This window comes from Prosopis cineraria, unplaced genomic scaffold (assembly GCF_029017545.1).
Source record: "Prosopis cineraria cultivar Desert tree isolate PC_DT_omini unplaced genomic scaffold, ASM2901754v1 PC9, whole genome shotgun sequence".
In the NCBI taxonomy this organism is placed as follows: Eukaryota; Viridiplantae; Streptophyta; class Magnoliopsida; order Fabales; family Fabaceae; genus Prosopis; species Prosopis cineraria.
In genome coordinates this window covers 1,166,334-1,186,760 of record NW_026555340.1, presented here as the reverse complement: position 1 = coordinate 1,186,760, position 20,427 = coordinate 1,166,334, and the positions used below count along the sequence as shown (strand labels likewise).

At 30.8% G+C, this 20,427-nt stretch overlaps 2 protein-coding genes and 2 pseudogenes across 2 annotated transcripts; 1 reads left to right on the top strand and 3 right to left on the bottom strand.

The window, feature by feature from the left end:
• Positions 1-3,462: 3,462 nt before the first annotated feature.
• On the bottom strand, positions 3,463-4,262 carry LOC129320363 (LOB domain-containing protein 25-like). The gene is made up of 2 exons (XM_054965785.1): positions 4,252-4,262; positions 3,463-4,112 (listed from the first exon to the last, which is right to left on the bottom strand). The coding sequence occupies exon 2, from the start codon at positions 4,063-4,065 to the stop codon at positions 3,463-3,465; it is 603 nt and encodes a 200-aa protein (XP_054821760.1). The 5' UTR covers positions 4,066-4,112; positions 4,252-4,262.
• Positions 4,263-7,878: 3,616 nt separating this feature from the next.
• LOC129320362 (DNA-directed RNA polymerase subunit alpha-like) lies at positions 7,879-8,399 on the top strand (annotated as a pseudogene).
• Positions 8,400-9,134: 735 nt separating this feature from the next.
• On the bottom strand, positions 9,135-15,213 carry LOC129320970 (cytochrome b6-f complex subunit 4-like). Its single transcript, XM_054966676.1, is given in 2 exon segments — positions 9,135-9,407; positions 15,019-15,213. Coding segments are annotated over 2 exon segments (468 nt in total).
• Positions 15,214-16,294: 1,081 nt separating this feature from the next.
• Positions 16,295-16,964, bottom strand: LOC129320968 (cytochrome b6-like; annotated as a pseudogene).
• Between the last annotated feature and the right edge of the window lie 3,463 nt (positions 16,965-20,427).

Genomic DNA, 20,427 nt, shown 5'->3' with positions numbered 1-20,427 from the left:
CAGTGTGTCAAAAAAATTTCTCATGGAATTTCTCTCAAACTATTTAAGAGAAGATTCTCATGGACATTTCCAAGAGATTTTCTCATAGATTATTTATATGTGGTAAATTAAGTGCTATATATGTATATATTAGTATTGTGATGATTTGGTAGCATGTGTATGCGGGTTGTAGTAAATTGCCTTGTTAGGAATTTAAAGGCCAGGATGGCCAAATCCTGTGTTTATGGTTGTATTGTGTTATTGTATGGTCAATCAAGTGGTAATAAATCCATTAGACTTGATCCAAGGCCCAAAAGTGGCTAATAGCACAGGGGTATGAATTTGAGCATTTTGATGTGAGAAAAATGATTTAAAATTGACTTTATGCATTTAGGTGTCCACATTTTGACTTTATAGATCAAAACCAAACTTGCGCCATTAATTAGATTATCAAATAAGCTTTAATGGGTGCCTAAATCACCTCAATTGACTTTATATGCAAAAATAATGCACGTCGAAAGTTCACATGAAAAAAGCTATCATGACAACTCAATGTTGTCGGGATCAGACATGTGTGCCATGACATATGCATACCATGCCATGGCACATGCATAGCATGCTATGGCGCATGTCACAAGATTGGACGTGATTACTTTGTGCCACATGCCATGGTGCATGTGCACTATATAATGGCACATTGCTTTGTATTGGCCTAGATGATGTTTTGGCCCTAGTTTCTTGTGGTTTGAGTCTTATATGGTTTCCATGCTTCCTTTGCAACTTTTAAACATTAAGTTTAAGCTCAAACTATAATTTCAAAGAGTTTTGTGGGATCCCATTAATTTTCAAATAATTCCTTGAATTTATTTCTTAAACCCTTCAAAGTTTGCTTTGTGACTTAGGTATGCTTGGTGCTACCAATTTACTTTTATGGTGATTTGTGTAGTGATTTTTGGTAATGTCAAGGCGAATATTATGCAATCCACTATCAAAAGATTTAAACAAATGAAGTTAGGGTGACAATTACACATGTTTCAAAGGGTGAGAATAATGCAAATGTGCTATTTCCCATCTTCAAGGTTACATTAGTAGGCCAAGCAAAATGTTCTTTCATTCTATGGTTTAAAAATCTTGTGTCAGACATCGATGCAACATCACCATAAGTAAAGAACAACTTAATATTATGTTATTTTCTTGGAGTTGATTAATTATTTATATAACTATTTCATTTTATATTTTAATAGGAACCTAAAATGCTATTAAATTTCCCTACCTAGCACAACTATATGAAATTTATAAAGATATGAAAAAAGGCATTACTGTTAAAATGCCACTAAGAATCATAGGTATAGAAAAGGGGATATGATTTTGGATTCGACAAGAGAGATCTCAAAAAGTTTTTAACTTTAAAGGAGCTGGATATATCATGGACCAAATTATGAATCTTGTATTTTTTTTGTACCAATAACATTTTGATCTCATTGCAATGATAGGTATCTCCACAATATTTGTTGTGCAATAAGCAAACAAAACACATTTGGATGTTGTTCCCAAAAGCTATGTAAAAGGTTCACAACATAGTACAGAAGAGGATGATATGTGATAAATCATATGTAAAATACAAAATTGTCATATTATCTAATGCCAAATATTGATGGGCAAATATTTTTTATTCATGAATGTGTGTGCGTGTGTGTGTGTATTTGTATTATTTAATACCCATTAAACTTTTTATATGTTGCAGGTACTATTGGTCATTTTGTGTTCTTTGCCGAAATTAAAGTATAGTATATTGGTTTTATTCTTTAGATAGAAAACCAAGTTAGTAGTTAACATGAATTTTCAATAAGGAAGTTTATATATATATATATATATATATATAACTTTACTTTTAGAGATATTTATACTTTTGTCATGCTTTGTTTCATTTACAATTGATAATAGTACACTTAAAACATATTATATTAGTTTGGGGAATATAAGCAAAAAATAGTGGTGGGATTTATCCAAGTGTAAATATAAATCCTTAGTTTTCATATGTAATTATCCGTCACATATTTGTTTTGGTTTGATTTTACATTGCCATTTTGATTCCTTGAAATATTGTTCTAATTAATTCTATTATTTAGATTTTTATAATACAAAGCTTTAAAATGAAGAAGAGATTATGATGACGTTCAAGATATTTTTGCTTAACAACATTTTCAAGAGCATTTTTCAAAGTGAGGTTAGGTTGAACAAAATTTTTATAGTTTTTCAGTGATTGACCAATTATATATATATATATATATTAACATATTAGATATATGGGGAAAATATTATCTTAGTCCATTTTAGAAATATATATTTAATATGGTTGTAGCTTATTGTATAATTATTGATTCTGTTGGCTAACTATTTAAGCTTGCTGTATATTGTATGCAATTTACAGCTTGAAGTTCCGTATGTATAGAAAAACAAACAAAATTTTTTTTATAAAAAGTTAAACTTTTAACAACGATTATATAAAAAATTAATGTTAAAATTTTTAACATTAATTTTTTATATCATTAATGATACTTTTTACATTGATTATTTAACCGACATAAAAAGTTAACTTTTTACTTTATTCTTTTTTATTTTTCCTAGCAATTGATGAAGAAAAATTTAAAAGTATTATTAAAAGTCATTTGTGTGGGTCAAAACTATCATTTTCTCTTTCTTTTTTAACCTGCGAATTCTTCGATAGTTTTCAAACGGCATCAACACATTCTTTTATAATCCGAGTCCGAGAAGAGGAGGGACGAAACAGCACGATTTCATACAACTTTTTGCAATACTACCTATTCATATTTTTTTATGTACCAGTCAAATTACGAAAAAGGACATATATCTGCAACCATTAAACATTTGAAATTTCGAACCAGATGTTTTCGTAGCAAAACCGATCGAAAACACCTCACACTTAATTAAATTATACAAGGAACGTAATCAACTAATTAAACTAAAATGTGCAATTAAATTCCTGGGGTAAATGTAAAGGACCTGTTTAAGAATAGTATTTTGTTGGCCAAGAAAGTTTTAAGAATAGTTTTTGTTTTGGAAAAAGAAAAAGCCAAGAAATCTGTATGAAAATACGTTTTTGTTCTGAAAAATTAAAGAAAAATTAAGTTGTTCTGAAAAAAATAAAAAACCAAAAAATATTTTATTTTTATTTAAAATTAGAGTAAATAAAAAAAACATACATTCTCAATTATGCTAATAAAATAAATAAATAATTCTTTCAGTCTTATCTCACCATTTTCCGTGTGGTTTTTTAAAATAATAATTTAAATAGATTTTTTTGTATTTTTTTAAAAATTATTTTAAAAAATCTACTCTACAAAATTATCTTTAAAACATAAAATAGAATCGAACAAGCTGTTAAACTCTGTATCGCATATGACATATACCAAAAGTTCACAACCATAAATAAACTATTTTTTCAAAAAAAAAGAAAAAAGGTCAGATTCCACATAATGCTCGAGTATATGGACCCGTAGCCCAACGTGCCTCGCTTTTCTGTGACCACGTCCACTGCTGAGATTGCACCTCAAGCTGATGATGATGATGTGCTTCAACTTGATGACCCACATTGCTTGGGCCCAGTGGCCGGTATCCACCATGGCGGCCTCCGCCGCAGCCGCCGCCATTGAAAGTCAAAAGCTCTTGCCCATTGAATCCCATCACATGATGGTTATTGGGAAGCAAGGCCTGAGGACCAATATAGGTGGCGAGTTCTTTTCTGGCGTCGACGAGTTCATCCTGCAGCTGATTCAGCCGGTGCTGGAGGACGGAGATGATGCCGACGCAGCCGTAGATGGGGTCCCGGAGTCGGGCCTCGGCTTCATAAGCCAAGGATCTGACGGCGTCCTCACGCTGCACTACGTTAATGTCGTTCAGAATCTTGGCCACATTGCTCGCTCCAAAAACCTTGTGCACGCAAGCAAACTTCCGAGGATTGTCCGCCGGAAAATATGGCGCAAACACGCAGCCCACCGTGCATTTCCTCCGCTGCATCTTGCAGGCGGCGCACGGTGGATTTGCCGACGACGACAATGACGACATTCCCCAGTCAGTCTCTCTCAGTCTCTCTACACCCAGTAATCCTTCTGCTGAAAAATATAGTAACGAATGAAACTCACAAAACAGTAAGCAAGTTATATATAATCCTCAAACAAAGTGAATACACTAGAACTTCCATGGCTAGAAGGTTTGAAGAGAAGAGTTAAATAGTTATGGTTTAGAATAAACCTGGACGATGAGGTTGGGACCTTCTTTTGTTTGGCACTGAAACAGAGAATGATATATATATATATATATGTCGAAGTGGGAATGAAGATGCAAGCTTGTGTGTGTGTGTGTGTGTGTGTGTGGAATGGCTTTGCAGTTATTTCAATCCACGATGCCGACTTAATCGGTAATCATGAGAAAAATTTCCGATTAGACTCAATCATCATTGTCATGATGAAATCAATTATCAAAATTGATTAATTTATTTCCAAAAATATTTAACACAAATTTGAGATTGTGATGCCAATTGAGAATCTCAGATTGTAAGAGGGCTCGCATTATTACACTCACCAGTGGAGCATGAATATTTTTTCTTTGCAAGATCATTGACAGATTTTTCAAAATTAATTAATGAAAGAAAAAAAAAGGAAATAATTGACTGTTCTACATATGATATGTTGTCACTATAAAAGTTTTCTTTTTTCAGTTTAAAATTGGCAACTCATAATGACCTTGTTGCCCACTATTTTGTTGACTCTAGGTGTTTGATTAGTTACCCCATCCTAACACTATTAATTTTAAATAAATATTTTTTATATTAATAATTTTTATTTTTATAAATTAAATTTAATATGTCAAATACTTTGTTAATATTTAAAAATTTATCGTTGGAATTTTTTATTGAAAAAAACTAACAATGTTAGTTTTTAAATACTTTAACAATAAAAATAAAACTTTATATAAAATTAAAAGATTAAAGTTAGCCTATACATCCATCTAGAGTAATGATAAATGTGTTCATTGATATGATAATTTAATAAAGAAATTATTAAATCCTATGCCTAGAGATAGAGTCTTACAAAATGACAGCTGTATTTTGTGTGACGCACACACGCATATTGTTTTTTATGATACTTCATCTTAAATTACAAAACATTTTTAAAGAAGGTTTTCTGTCTGAAAATATAAGAAATTTTGAATAAATTAAAGTTTCATTAAATGCACTAATAATTTTAATATTATCCTTTCCCTCTTTATAATTAATTTATGTCTTTTTCTTTTCAATATATTAAATAATGAATATTTTAAAAAATTTATATTTTGTTTTGTAAAGATAAAGTTGTTTAGTGTCATTAATGAGGTTTATTGATATGTGAGATGTTATCTAAAAATATTTTATAATTTAAGAGGATGGAGTAATTCAGAGGGGAATCAGCCTCAAAGCCCGAAAAAGAAAAAAAACAATTCAAAAGAAATATAAGTCCTGGAAATTAAAGCAAACAATATAATATAAAATTGATCCCTTCACGAAATATAATGGCCGGAAAAGGAAAAATCAGTATGGGACGCCAGTTTGTCCGAAACTTGCCATAAGAACAGACAGTATAACACATCCATTTGACCATTTCTATCTATTTATCTTGATTTAATTAAAAATAAGTATATTAAGTATATGAGGTTAAGTTTATAAGTCATTTTTCCTATCTACATTCAGAAGATTAAAAGCTTGTATTTGATGTAAACATGAAAATAAATATAATGTAATTTTTTTATATTTTTATTAATATAATAATGCAGCTTGCCTCAAAACAAGCCACCAGGCCACGCCTCTAAAGGACGCAAAAATATCTTTTAGATAGGCAAATTATAAAAGAGTACTATAAAATACAGTTATTATTTCTTTTTTACGAAATAACTTTTATAACCCTAAGCACCACGAAATTGAAGAGGCACACCACATGTGACTCACCTTTGTCGGCAAGAATTAATGGCTTTCTCAAGAATACAAAAAAAAAAAAGAGAAGAAAATGAAAGTTATACATAATGTCTTAAAGGAATGGACACAATTTCATTTAGACTTAATTCATCCCCATTTATTCTAGTTTTTTTAGTACAAATTGGGCTGATAGTAAATTTTCTTCAAAATTAAATATAAACACACTACTTGAGTATACATGGATTGTACTTTTCTATGTTGGTTCATGAACTAAGAACCAACGTAGTTTAATAATTAATATTAATTAAAGGTTATTTATAATAAATTTAAGTAATATCCAATCTTTTCAAAACGTAGAGTTTTCTTAAAATATATTTTAAAGTGAATGAGTTGCAAATAGGCCACAGTACTGGGGTTTGTGGCTCTGTCATGTGTTGCTTATTTTAGGTCCAAAAGAGCCCATTATATGATTTTATTTATCCAAAGTAGGGCATCTTTGGGTAAATATTCTAAGGTTTAGGTGCCCAAACCTGAGTTGAAATATATCAAAAGTCCATTAGTATGTTATAAATTTTATTTGAATATTTTTTTTTTTTTGGAAGAGCTTTTCCAAATGAAGCCACTTCATTCCACATATATTATTAGTTAATACAGGAAAGGGGTTTTAACTGTAATAGAAAAAAAAAATTAGGAAGGTTTGATTACTGAATCACTTCCCAATGGTTTGCTCTAAGTTCGTTCATTTAATGAAAATAAGATTCTAGATAATGAAAATATAGATTCTAGGTGATCATGTTTCTAGAAAGATTCGACATAGTTTTATATATATGCTATCGGGAGATAAAGTAAAAAATAGAAGTAAATCATTTTAATTCAAATAGAAGGCTACAAACTTTAGAACAAAAATTTGAATGATTATACTATTTTTCAACTTCAACATTTCTGTTTTTTTTTTTATGGGGATACAATTAGAAGTTAAAAATTTTAGGAAACCCTATTCTCTTCCAATAAATAAATTTAGAATTTAGTTAAGGAGTATCAAATATGAAAATAAGGGCCTCCATTCATAAAATTTGTGAAAAATGTTGACTGATTTGTAGACGCAGATGAATTATAGTAATTTGTTCCAATCCAAGACATAAACAAAGACAAGGATAATCTTTAAAAAAAAATCCCAAAAATAAAAAAGGGGGCTTGATCGGATGCACAAAAAAAATGAAAAAAATTATTTTTTAATTTGATTTGGAATATATTTGAATATTTGTGAATATTTGAATATTTTATATATATTGAGATATATTAAATTCAAATATATTAATATATAATGATAATATTTAAAAAATTAAAAAAAATTAAAAATAGAAAGAATCCGCTTTTGACATGAAGTAGATATATTCATATATCTCTAACTAATATTTATGAGATAATAAAATATAGGAAAACCTATAACAAAAATTGATTCATGTAGAAATGGAAGTATTGGTTCATGTAAGAATGCGCATAAAATACCAAAGGAAATTATTCATGTTCAAGCTAGTTTTAATAATACCATTATGACTATTACAAATGAATGGGGTCAAGTTATTTCTTGGTCCTCTGTCAATAGTTGTGGATTCAAGGGTACAAGAAGGGGGACAACTTTTGCCACTCAAACTGCAACAGGGAATACTATTCAAATAGTAGCGGATCAAGGTATGCAACAAGTAGCAATCATAATAAAGGATCTTGGTTTTGGAAGAGATGTGGCATTAAAAGCTATTTTTAGAAGTGTTATATACTGATAAGTTTCATACGGGATGTAACCCTTATGCTACTTAATGGTTGTAGGCCCCCTAAAAAAAACATATGTAAAAGGAAAATAAACATTAATTGAAGAGATTTCAAAAGAAATAAATAATTCAAATTCAAGGATTCAATGAAAATATATTATTATGGTTTGAGAGAAAGTAAGAGAATCCATTTAGACGCTGCAATGGAAATGTGTTGAATCAAGAGTAGATAGTAAGCGTCTTTATTATGGACACTTTATTCTATCTCCACTTATGAAGGGTCAAGCTAACAGACTAGGCATTATGATGTGAAGAGCTTCACTCATAGAAATAGAGGGAGCATGTATCATATGTGTAAAATCTGAGAAAATCACATGAATATTCTACCATAGCAGGCATTGAAGAATTAGTACATGAAATTTTAATGAATTTGAAAAAAAAATTGTATTGAGAAGTAATCTCTATGGAACTTGAAATGCATCTGTTTTGGTTAAGGGTCCAAGATATGTAACTACTCAAGACATAACTTTACCACCTTTTGTAGAAATCATTATTAATACACAATATATAGCTAATCTAACAAAACATATAAATTTATGTATTGGATTACAAATCAAGAGGAATTGCGGATATCGTATAAAAACACTAAGTACCTTTCAAGACAGAAGTTATCCTATAGATGATATATTTATGCGTATTCACAATGCAAATTTTAGTATTCATTCTTATGTAAACAAGAATGAAAAAAGATATACTTTTTCTTGAAATATGGACAAATGGAAATTTAACTTCTAAAGAAGCAATGTATGAAGCCTACTCGAATTCGATTGATTTATTTAATTATTCATTTTTCACATGCGGATGAAAAAAACTTTAATTTAGAAAACAATCAACATAAAGTTACTTTACTTTTTTTTACTTTTCATGATGAATTGGCTTAACTAAGGAAAAATAAAAAAGAAATAGCTTTGAAATCCATTTTTATTGATCAATTAGAATTGTCTCCCATGATCTATAATTGTCTCAAAAGGTCCAATATACATACATTATTGGAGCTTTTGAATAATAGTCTAGAAGACCTTATGAAATTGGAACATCTTCACATAGAAGATGTAAAATGTACATTGGAAATTTTAGAAATAGAGAAGCATTTTGCATAAAATTGAAATCCATTGGATTTTTAATCTTTTTTAAGGAAAAAAAAAATGAAAATGTGGGTTTTAAATCTTTAGCACAAATCCATATACTTGGAATAGGTCAAAAATGGAATAGATGTATCTGGGGATTAATGGTTTTAAAGTGAATTCTCCCTAGATACACTATATACATATCATGCTATTTTATTTCATAATTGAATCAATCTAAAAAACATCTAAAGTTAGATATTTCTCAATAGGTAATGTTGCTCCAATACTTAACTAAAGGGCCATTGCGGTGCCAATCAAAAAGATGGTTGTCACTACTAGACAATGAAATGGGTTATGGAATTTATTAACATTCTTCAAAAAGGGTACTATTAATAATTTGGCTAGAACTAAAACCATTAAAAGAACACTCGATAACTTATTGGGCACTATATGAAATATATGAAATATGAGAAACAAATACCATTCAAGCAATATTTCCAAAAGAGTTGCAAATGGATCTGCAAGTTCCCTAATCATTGATAGTTCTAGAACTGTAACCCTCCCTTATATCCTTAGATACAGGAGAGGATTAACAAACCTACCACATCACACATACTAATCAGTAATCAAAGTATTTATTTGAAAAGATTTGGCCAAAAACTTATTTTGCAAAATGATTATAAATCATAATACATCAGAAATACACAACGGAAGCAAATCACACATTTGTCTAATGCATAATGGACACAACCCATAAGCATTTCCATTTCAATTGCATGCAATTACAACCACAAAATCAGGTTAGGAATTGGTCCATATGCCGTGGTGTGCAATACGTGTGCCACTATATACAGCACAAAGCCACACGCTTAACCTTTCTATGTCATGCACCGTGGCATGTGACACCATGTGCCGCAGTGTGCCTATTCGAATTCTGCTATCAAAATGATGAACTTTCAACATGCACTATTTTCACATATGACATCTAATTAGAGTGATTCAAGCTCCTACACATAGCTTAACTTATAAGCTAACTAATGAGATAGGTTTGAACATGATCTAATGGTCCAATCAAAATTTGAACACCCAGGGTGTAAAAAGTCACTTTTTCTAAAATTTTGCGTACCCAAGTGCTCAAATCGATTCATTTATCTCATTAGACCACAAAAGGCCTTGAATCAAGTCTAAAAGGACCTAATACACTTGATTGACCATATTATATGACAATCATACATATATGTTGAAATTTGATCCTTCTATAACTAATTTTCACTTTTCACAGACTTGTACAAATTGCCAACACTTGGATTAACTTAACCCACTTGCCTTTTTTCTCAACACAAACATATACATTCACATTCACAATACAATCTTAGTCCCAAATTACTCATTTCATTATAATTTCTCACTTGGGCTTAAAATTCACCTAAAAACACAACATACTCAACACATACATACTCAAATCCTGGGCCTTGATTCATCTCATCACATATACATACACTTGGGCTAAGATTTCAAAAAATCACTACTCAAGTCATGCACGCAACCCTAAGGCAACTCATTTACACATATATACACAAGTTTCTTAGTTCATTACATAAACTAAGAGTGTACATGGCTTCAACAACTTAAGCTGGTCTAGACTCTCTTCCCTTACCTTGATTACTGCTTGGTGCTGTAAACATATAACCATGCGGGTGAGATAAAAATCTCAATAACAGAATAACTCACTCCTATTGACTATCACATGCAACAATATGAAAGTAAAGCATATTATACCATTTAAAATCTCATAAACATAGTATATATCACATATTCCATTCTTAATTTACAATCACATAAATCCATACACCACATTTCCCCACTTTCTCACATGTAGCAACATATTGCATCACATAGTATTCCATGGCATGATCACTACCAATCGAACTTCTAAATCACCCCGACATGAAATCATAGGCTCGTCTTAGACTAATGTACACTCTCATTGGCCGTAAGCTCACTTGTAGTAGTAGAATCACCTGATCAAAGATGTTCTACCTCACTTTCAAACTATGATTTCCTCTAATACACACAATGGGGTATTGTTGACTCTAACACCATATCACACAGACATTAAGGAGTCTCAAATATCTAACATTGCACCTCAATAGGCACTAAGGAGATCTTTTCTAACACCACACCTCATCAGGTACTAAGGAGAATATTCCATATAGTTTTATCATCACCTTTCTACTTAGGTGAGCTCCCACTTCTACGATCATGCTTTTCAAACCACATAGGTTGCCATTCACACATATATCCTCATTACATAGTATATATTTATGTAAAGTATAAAATCACATATTCTAAATTATTTCTTTATTTAAAAGCTATTTTTATGCAACATTCACACAATGCTATAAAGCATGCTTAATTAAAAACCATTCCATGCATTACATAACATACTAACACACAGTTATAATAAACAGTCAAATAAAGGAAGTTATTCAGTTACCTCAACCCTTTTGTCACTAGAAAGGATACCTGTGGATTTTAACCACCACTATAGCTTATCTTAAGCTTCCTTTCTCAACTCACACATCCAATATACCAATCTGAACACATTTGGCACATTTTAATCATTTGATCTACTTTGACTAAAAACACATATTTACTACATAGTGCTATATTCATCTATAAACTCTTTTCCATTTATCCATTCTAAGTCTATTACTACTTGATTACTACCTTACATCACCTTAACCAGTCTTGTTTCACTCAAATTAAATTTGTGCCCTAAATTCTCTCTTCTAAGGGCGAAATTAAGCCTACAGGTTTAAAGCTCTACCGTTCAGCTTTAAACAATCGCAAAGTTCCAATTTAACTCTCGAGAACATTTTTATTACTATTGGGCAAGAATCAAACCCCTCAAATTCCACTGATTCAATTTCCTTATAACTCATTTTTAGAGAAATTTGTGTAGAATGGAAGGTAAGAGTTATACATAGCTTACCCACTAAATTATCAATTAGAAGCACCTTTCAATGACCTGAAATGGCTTGCCCTAGCTCTTCAGCCCTCTTTCTCTCCTTCTCTGGTATGTTTTTAAATTTTCCTTAGTGAAAATCACCTAGATTTCATGACTTAAAGAGTCATTTTCTAGTTTATGCATCACAGTGCATGCAGCACAAGCTGCAGTGCATGGCACAGTGAAATTAATTCTCACTACGCACACTTGCTTTGACTTGAAATGCAGTTCTTCTGCCTGTATCAATTCACACAACATCCTAATGAGTCAAACTATCAAGTAACCATCTGAATCTCTAACCTCATATTAATTACCACTCTACCCTCAATTAATAGCTAACCTTGAGATTAAGAAATTCAGGATGTTATAAGAACCGCCAAGCCTACATTACGTAACCTTCTCCCATATCCTCTAGATACAAAAGAAGATTAACTAAATCACCACACACACTTAATCAAAACACAATCAAATACCTCATTTAAAAAGCTTGAGCTCAAGACTTGTTTTGCAAAATCATCAAAATCACAATACATTTGTACAATACATAGTGGGCACAACTTATAAGCATTCCTATCTCAAATTACATGTATTAAAAACTATAAAATCAAGCTAGAAAAGGGTCATACGCCACAGTATGCAATACGTGTGCCATGATATGTGGCATAAAGCCATACGCCTGACTCTCTATGTCATGCACTGCGGCATGAGACACCATGCACCCCAGCCCACTAGTTTGAATTTTCTGCTATCATTTAACAGTAAAAAATGATGAACTTTTGACATGTGCTATTTTTACATACAACATTTGATCATAGTAATTCAATCGCCCACACAAAGCTTATCTTATAAGTTAGCTGATGAGACAGGTTTGGACACGATCTAACGTTCAATCAAAATTTGGACAACCAGGTGTAAAAAGTCACTTTTTAAAAAAATTTGCTCACCCAAGCACTCAAATTGATCCCTTTCTCTCATTAAATCACACAAGGTTTCGAACCAAGTCTAAAAGGACCTATTACACCTGATTAACCACAATATATCACATATATACACCTATACCAAAATTTGACGCCTCAACGGCCAATTTTTACATTTCTTAACTTTTCACAATTTGTTAAAATTTGGCCTACTTGGCCTTTTCTCACCACATATATACATATGACTACATTTATAACATAATCACAACTCAATCTTAGCCCTAAATTATGCACTTCATCATAATTTTCACACATGGGCTAAGATTCACTAAAAAGTCGCAACATTCATTACAATTTCTGCACCTTCAACAAAACACAACTTAACCATTCAAATCATGCATGCAACTCTATGACAACTTATCTACATATATACACAAGTTTTCGTTTCATTAAGCAATACTCTAAGTTCACACGGCTTTAACAACTTTAAGCTGGTCATAACTCTTTTACCTTATCCTGATCACTGCTTTATCCTGCAAAAAACCACAAGGGGTGAGACAAAAATCTCAATAGTAAAATAACTCACTCTTCTTGACTATCACATACAACTATATAAAAGTAAAGCATATATACCGTTAAACATAACGTATATCACAAGTTTTACTTAAATCATATTAATGTTTCACATTTCACCTCTCTACACTACTTTTCACCACTTTGCTAACACAACTAACATATAACATGATCACTATGGACCAAACCTCTAAATCACCCTGACACAAAACCATAGGCTTACCTTAGACTAATGTATACTCTCATTAGCTATAAGCTCACCTTTAATAGTAGAATCACCCAGCTAAAGGTGTTCTATCTTACTTTTAGACTATGGTCTCCCCCAATATACACAATAGGGTATTGTTGACTCCAACATTATATCACACAGATATTAAGGAGTCTAAATATCTAACATCGTACCTCAATAGGCACTAAAGAGATCATCTCCAACACCGCACCTCGAAAGGCACTAAGGAGGTATAATTCTCCAACACCATACCTCATCAAGTACTAAGGAGAATATGCCATATGATCTTATCACCATACTCTACACGGGTGAACTCTCACCCTTATTATCATGCTTTCTGAACCATTAATAGATTCTTCATTCATACATATATCATCAACACATAACATATATTTATATAAAGTATGAAATCACATGTTCTTACTATATTTGATCAAAAGCCATTTTCATGCAACATTCATGCAATGCTATAAAACATGCTTAGTTTAAAATAATTTCATATAATAGATAGCATATTCACACACAATTGCAATAAATAGCCAAACAGAAGAAGTTATTTCATTACCTCAACCCTTTTGTCATTAGAAAGGTTACCCATAGATTTCAATTACCACAACAGCTCATTATAAGCTTCCTTACTCAATTCACATGCTCAATATGCCAATCTAAATACAATTAGCATGATTTAGTCAATTGGTCCAATTTGACCCAAAGTATGAAATTACTTCTTATGGCTATATTTAGCTGTTTATTTTTTTTCATTTATCCGTTCTAAATTTATTATTGCTTGATTACCATTTTACATCACCTCAACAAGTTTTATTTTACTCAAACACAATTTTAACCTTAAAATTTCAATGAATTAGGGCCAAATTGAGCTTATGGGTTTAAAGCTCTATCATTTAGCTATAAAGCAGTCGAAAAGCTCTAATTTAACTTTCTAAACCTTTTTATTACTATTGAAAAAAAATCAAACCCCTAAAATTTCACAGATTCAATTTCTCTATGACTCATATTCAGAGAAATTTTCGTAGAATGAAAGGTAAGAATTATACATAGCTTACCCACTAAGTTACTAATCAGAAGCACCTTCTATGGCTCTGAAATAGCTTGCCTATCAAACCTCAACTTCCTCTCCTCTCTTTTCATATGTTTTCAAATTTCTCTCTCTAAAATTCATCTAAAATTCATGAATTATTGGGCTATTTTCTAGTCCATACGTCGTAGAGCATGCAGTACAAGCAATGGCATGTGGCACTGTGAGAATAATTCTCACCACACATACTTGCTTCAACCTAAAATGTAATCCTCTCACCATATCTATTCATTTAACATCATAATGAGTCAAATCATTATATTATCACTTAAAACCTTAATTACTTCACAATTACCAATTTACCCCTGATTAATAGCTAATTACAGGATTAAGAAATCAGGATGTTATATGTTACAAATAATAGTAGTTAGAATTACTACTAGAAAAATATATAAAAGATCATTGGGCCATGTAAGTTCTCTATAATAATTATGACCCATTCCTTTGGCCAATTTAACTCTCAATACAAGATCATTCAAGTTAGCCTTTTTTGTTGTTAGGAGAGGTCAATTCTTATAGAACTATCCTCTAAAAGAACCGGACATGGTAATTTTTCATTATCTTGCTCGAGCAAAAATATAATGTATCTATCTAAAAAATTTATATGTTATTTACACATAACATATATGAATATGAAGATTCTACGTATGAAAAAATATAGCAGAGTCTCTTTTCTAGAGTTATTAGTATCCATCGCATGAGATTCTATTCTTATAAGTTAAGTAAATGCTCAATACCAATATATAGGATGTTTGTGGCCATAACCATCCTATATGGCTAGTTCTTTTAAATAAGGGGTTGCTAATACAAACACAGGTAAATATTCTAGAACAACTAATAAAATTCATTATTTATGCACATTTATTAGTTTAAGAGGACCACTTTACATGACCTTTAACATTCATATTGCATTCTTAATGCCTTATAATATTGAAGGAAGGGCTGTTTAAAAGGAATTTAGAGCTTGCATTGGCCTTTATTTGTATCCCCCAAAATCTCAAGACTTTTTACTTTACATACAAAGGATTTACTTGTTAGTAATATAATATAGCCCCTATTCTTCTTTAGATCTATTTTCTTCATTTTGATAGTATCATAAATCGAGTCAATGTAGAGGAAAAGAATGCATTTCCATACTATTAAGTTAAGTGAAATATAAAACATAATTCAGATTATACCACATCACTTATTTTATTGGATCTTATGGAGCTTGTTCATGCAAGACATGATAGAGTATGATCATAGAAAAGATTCTCTTCAAGTGAATTAGCCTGTCCTCTATTGGGGACTTGCACGATGGTTGGAATAAATACACATTTCATTGTGAATTCAAATATGGAGAATACAATAAAGTAATATATCTACATACCCTAATCAATAGTTCAAGTCACACACTCCCATAATCCTTTTTCTCTTCAAAGAATTCCCTTCAACTAGTCGTGTTTGTCAAATAAACAATCTAATTTTGTGAAGTTGAAGGGCAATATCCAAATACTTGTCTTATGATTTTAAATAATACACATTTATAGCAATGAAATAGTATTGTTCTCCTCCCCTAAAATGATAAATGATTGATTCCAAATATTTATGATCCATATTCTCTACAAAGGATCATAAATGCCTTGCTTATGTATCATTAGAAAGATCATTAACATAAATATAATAGTAAGAAGAGGTAATATAATAGTGTGTAAACTATAAAAACGAGTCAAGGTAGGTCGACCCACACTAATACTTTCATATAATAACTCTACCAAAGATGATCCTATTACAAGAATAGCTTCAGGTATACTAGTTACAATTTTTACTGCCAATAACTAATTTGGCCCCAAGGTAAGGAATAACTAGTTACATCAAAGGATGTAGTCAACATAGCCAAAACTATACCCATAACCCAAGTCAATTTGAGAGGGTTTTTAAAACCATCAGTGAGATATACATGAAATATGTGTAGTATAATCATTAGGACCATCATAATTGCTAACCATTGATAAACTAATCAGATTAACTAACAAAAGGTAGCTTTAGTCATTATATATTGAATAGAAGCAAAAGCCTCAGTAATAGTCAGACGGTGGTAAAAAGACATAGAAAACCCCATCGCTACTTGGACTAAAAAACAAGTGAAATTCCCCCTAAATAATAAAATATGTTAACATGAGGAGGAACAAATTTACTAGTTATATCATTTGCCATTGTCTGAATCTCAAGGAATTCTTTCAACTAATCATAGACTTTATTGAGATAGTTAAACTAAGGGGACTCCCCCTTTGAGAACCATATATGAGAATTTCATCTCATACAACTTAAACAAAAATACTCAAATACTAGTTCTAATGAATACGTGTAATAGAAAGTTTGCAACTTCTTAACTTAACCTTATGATTCCAATCTTCTCTGAAGATACAAAAATAGAGATTCGAAAGTTCTTCTTTGTGGTTATAATGCCAAAATCTCAAGTCAGCTCACTCGTCTTTATTTTTATCGTTACTTGCCTCTTGAATATTCTTTAACTTCTTTTGTTTCTTTTCTTTGATTTTTTTTTGTATGTAATGTGGCTTTACTATTGTCTTCTTTATTATTGATAGAAATTCTCTTATTAAATCCTATAAAATCCATTAAAAAAACCTCATATTCATACTAAAACCATGATGATTTAATAAAATCTTTAATTTAAGTCCAAAAATTACTAGAGTAGGAACTATTGGATCATCACTTATTCAATGAATAGATATAATAAAAAATTCAAATAAATGTTTGTCCTTTGATAAAAAAAAGGATAAGTGGTAGTGAAAGAATCAAAATCTTTCAATTTATTATAACTTCCAACTCCTTGAAAAAAAATTTTAAGTTCAGTTACAGGGTCTAAATATTAAGTATGAATCATAGTTCTAATACTTTATAATTCATTTTATATATTCCATGCTCTAGATACTAGAATAAATATCTAACAGGGTAAAACCATAGCTATCAAGATGACAAACTAACTCTCTGTGTTATCAGTAGGATCAATTATAACAAGCCAAAAAAATGCTTTTAAAGAAACTAATTCCAATCATACTAAATAATGCTCGAATTTAAATTTATGATACTATATATCAAATACTTATAAATAAATATGATTTTTTTTCTTAATTTTAATACCCAAAGAAGAATATAGGACTAGAGTGGCAATTTAGAAAAATCATCAATTGACAGATTGATATATTAACATATTCTCATTTTTATTACAAACACACACACACACACACACACACATGAACGCTATCAATATAAAATATATGAAATAAAATTTATAAAATATATGCTTCTTTTGTTAAAAAATATAAGATATTTTTAATCGAATTTTATCATTTAATAAAATAATTACTTACTTTTAAACTAACTCTATTTTTTTATATTTATTTCTATTAGAGACCTACAATAAATATAAAGTCATTTATCAATAGAGGCATTTTTGAAAAAAAAAAAAGACAATGATTACATCTTGAAAGACTAAAAATGCCTTACATTTTTATCATATTTCAAAAATACAGAAGAAAAGAAATTCCATGAAGGAACTAAACTACAAAACAAAAATAGAATGGGCTAAAAGTCTAAGACTCAAATGCTTCACTTTGTATTGAAAAACTAGTTAGTCAGTTCTTGTGAATCTAATTCATAGAAATTCCGTCTAGTAAAATGAAAGAATTTTAAATTTCCAAAATAATATATAGAAATATTGAAAATAAGGCTATTGTAACACCCATCAAAGGAGTTATTCCCCAACTAGGAGCTACTTTACCATATTCCAAATTCAAAGGCTTCAATAAATTCCCTACAGTAGTTCATCTTGAACTAGATCTAAAACTACCCTTAACAGTTTGTGTAGCCATAAATCTTATTTTTTATTTATTGAGATTTGTTGACTTTGTATATCATTCTACAGTAAATAAATGATCTTATCCAAGATCCATTTTGGTCTTAAAATTATATAATAATAGAAACAACAACCCTAGTTGCCATCTCTATATTTGGTTTACTTATAAGTTTTACTAAACATGCCTTATATACTGCTTTTGGGCAACCTTTTCAACAACTAAGAGATCCATTAGACGAACATGGGGACTAATTGAAGTAATGATTGGGAGGCTCATTACTTCAATTGAGATAATGAAAAGTCATTTCATCTTTTTAGTTAGAACTTTAGGTGGTTCTCTAAAAAAGATAGCGAAAAAAATAATTCCTAAAGTAGAAACTAAGAGGAATGTATAAACCAATGCTTCCATGGATTTAATTATGGTTTACAATTATAGCTTTCATACCTATTTATTTGGTGAAACATATAATTAACTAATATAACTCCTGGTCATTCGAGACTTAACTTGAAAGGATAATTACTAAGGTTTAATTTAAAAGTAGGGGATCCCAAGTTTTCTAAATAAAATAAGTTTAAACCAATCAAAGTCTTTCATATTAGAGTAAAAATAAGCTATGGAAGCATGGGATATCTTAAAGGAGTGAAAGAAGTCAAAAATAGTTGAAAAATAAAACATGTGCTGTGATACAGGGCAATGAGCCGTGGCTTGTGCACATTGCACCATGTCGTGTTGCATAAAATTTTAACTGATTTTGTTATCATTTGACAGTAGAATTGAGGGAACTTTTAATTGCCCTAATTCTTCGCTCGACATCCGAATGATGCGACCTAGGTATCTACCAAAAGCTCTTTACACGAACCAGCTAATGGCATGGGTTTTACTTTCAAAACAAGTCACACTAGAAAATTGGACACCCAAGCACATTTTAACTACTTTTTAATACTTTTACATAAAATGGGTGTTCAAAACCCTCAACAAGTGTCAAAAGCTTTTCCTAACACCAGGACCATATCCCATGGACCTAGGACTACTAGTACAACATATCACAAGCACTAAAACAATAATAAAATAAAAAATCACTCCTCAACCCCATTTTACTAAAAACAGAAGGGAAGGTAATTTGTCATTGCATCTTGCCGAAATCATTCAAAACATGTTCAAATCATTATTTCTACACTTGCACTAGTATTTTGGCCGTATAAACATATATATATCAACATACACAAAGACTAAGGGCTCAAAATACAAATCTAACATTTTCAATAACAAAATAGTGCAAGTATGATGGCATGCATCCTAGAATTGGCAATCATATACTATTACATAATTAAATCTAAACTAGAGGCATACAGTAGGAATATGTTAATTTCCTGCCTCTTTAGTCTTCTCCCTCTTAACACCAGAGCTAGAGTCTAAAAATATTAAATGGGTGAGTCTAGCCACTCAGAAACCAAGGTTAAACCTACCCTATGCAATTATATATCAATTATAAACCAGGTACATGCACGAGGAAATCAAATATATATAAAACATACCAGCAGATATCATATCTCATCATTTATCATTAAATAACTTCTTTAACTCTCATAACTAGGTGCATTGTCAACATATTCTCAAATATGTGACATAATCCATACTCTTGCAACTTGTCCCCACTTAACACGTGTGACATGTCATATATTTACTTAGATAATGATCAACCAACTTTATATCCTCCTTATTTTATTAGACCAAAACTATGGGCTATAACATTGACTACGGCTTCGTCCGTGTCACTGGACTACCAAGCTCATCAATCGTGAGGTGTAACCAAACTAAAGATCACAGGACTTACTCTCGAACCATGGCTTTCCTTATTCTCGAATCCCTGGGGTGTCTCATACCCTACACTATTCTCCT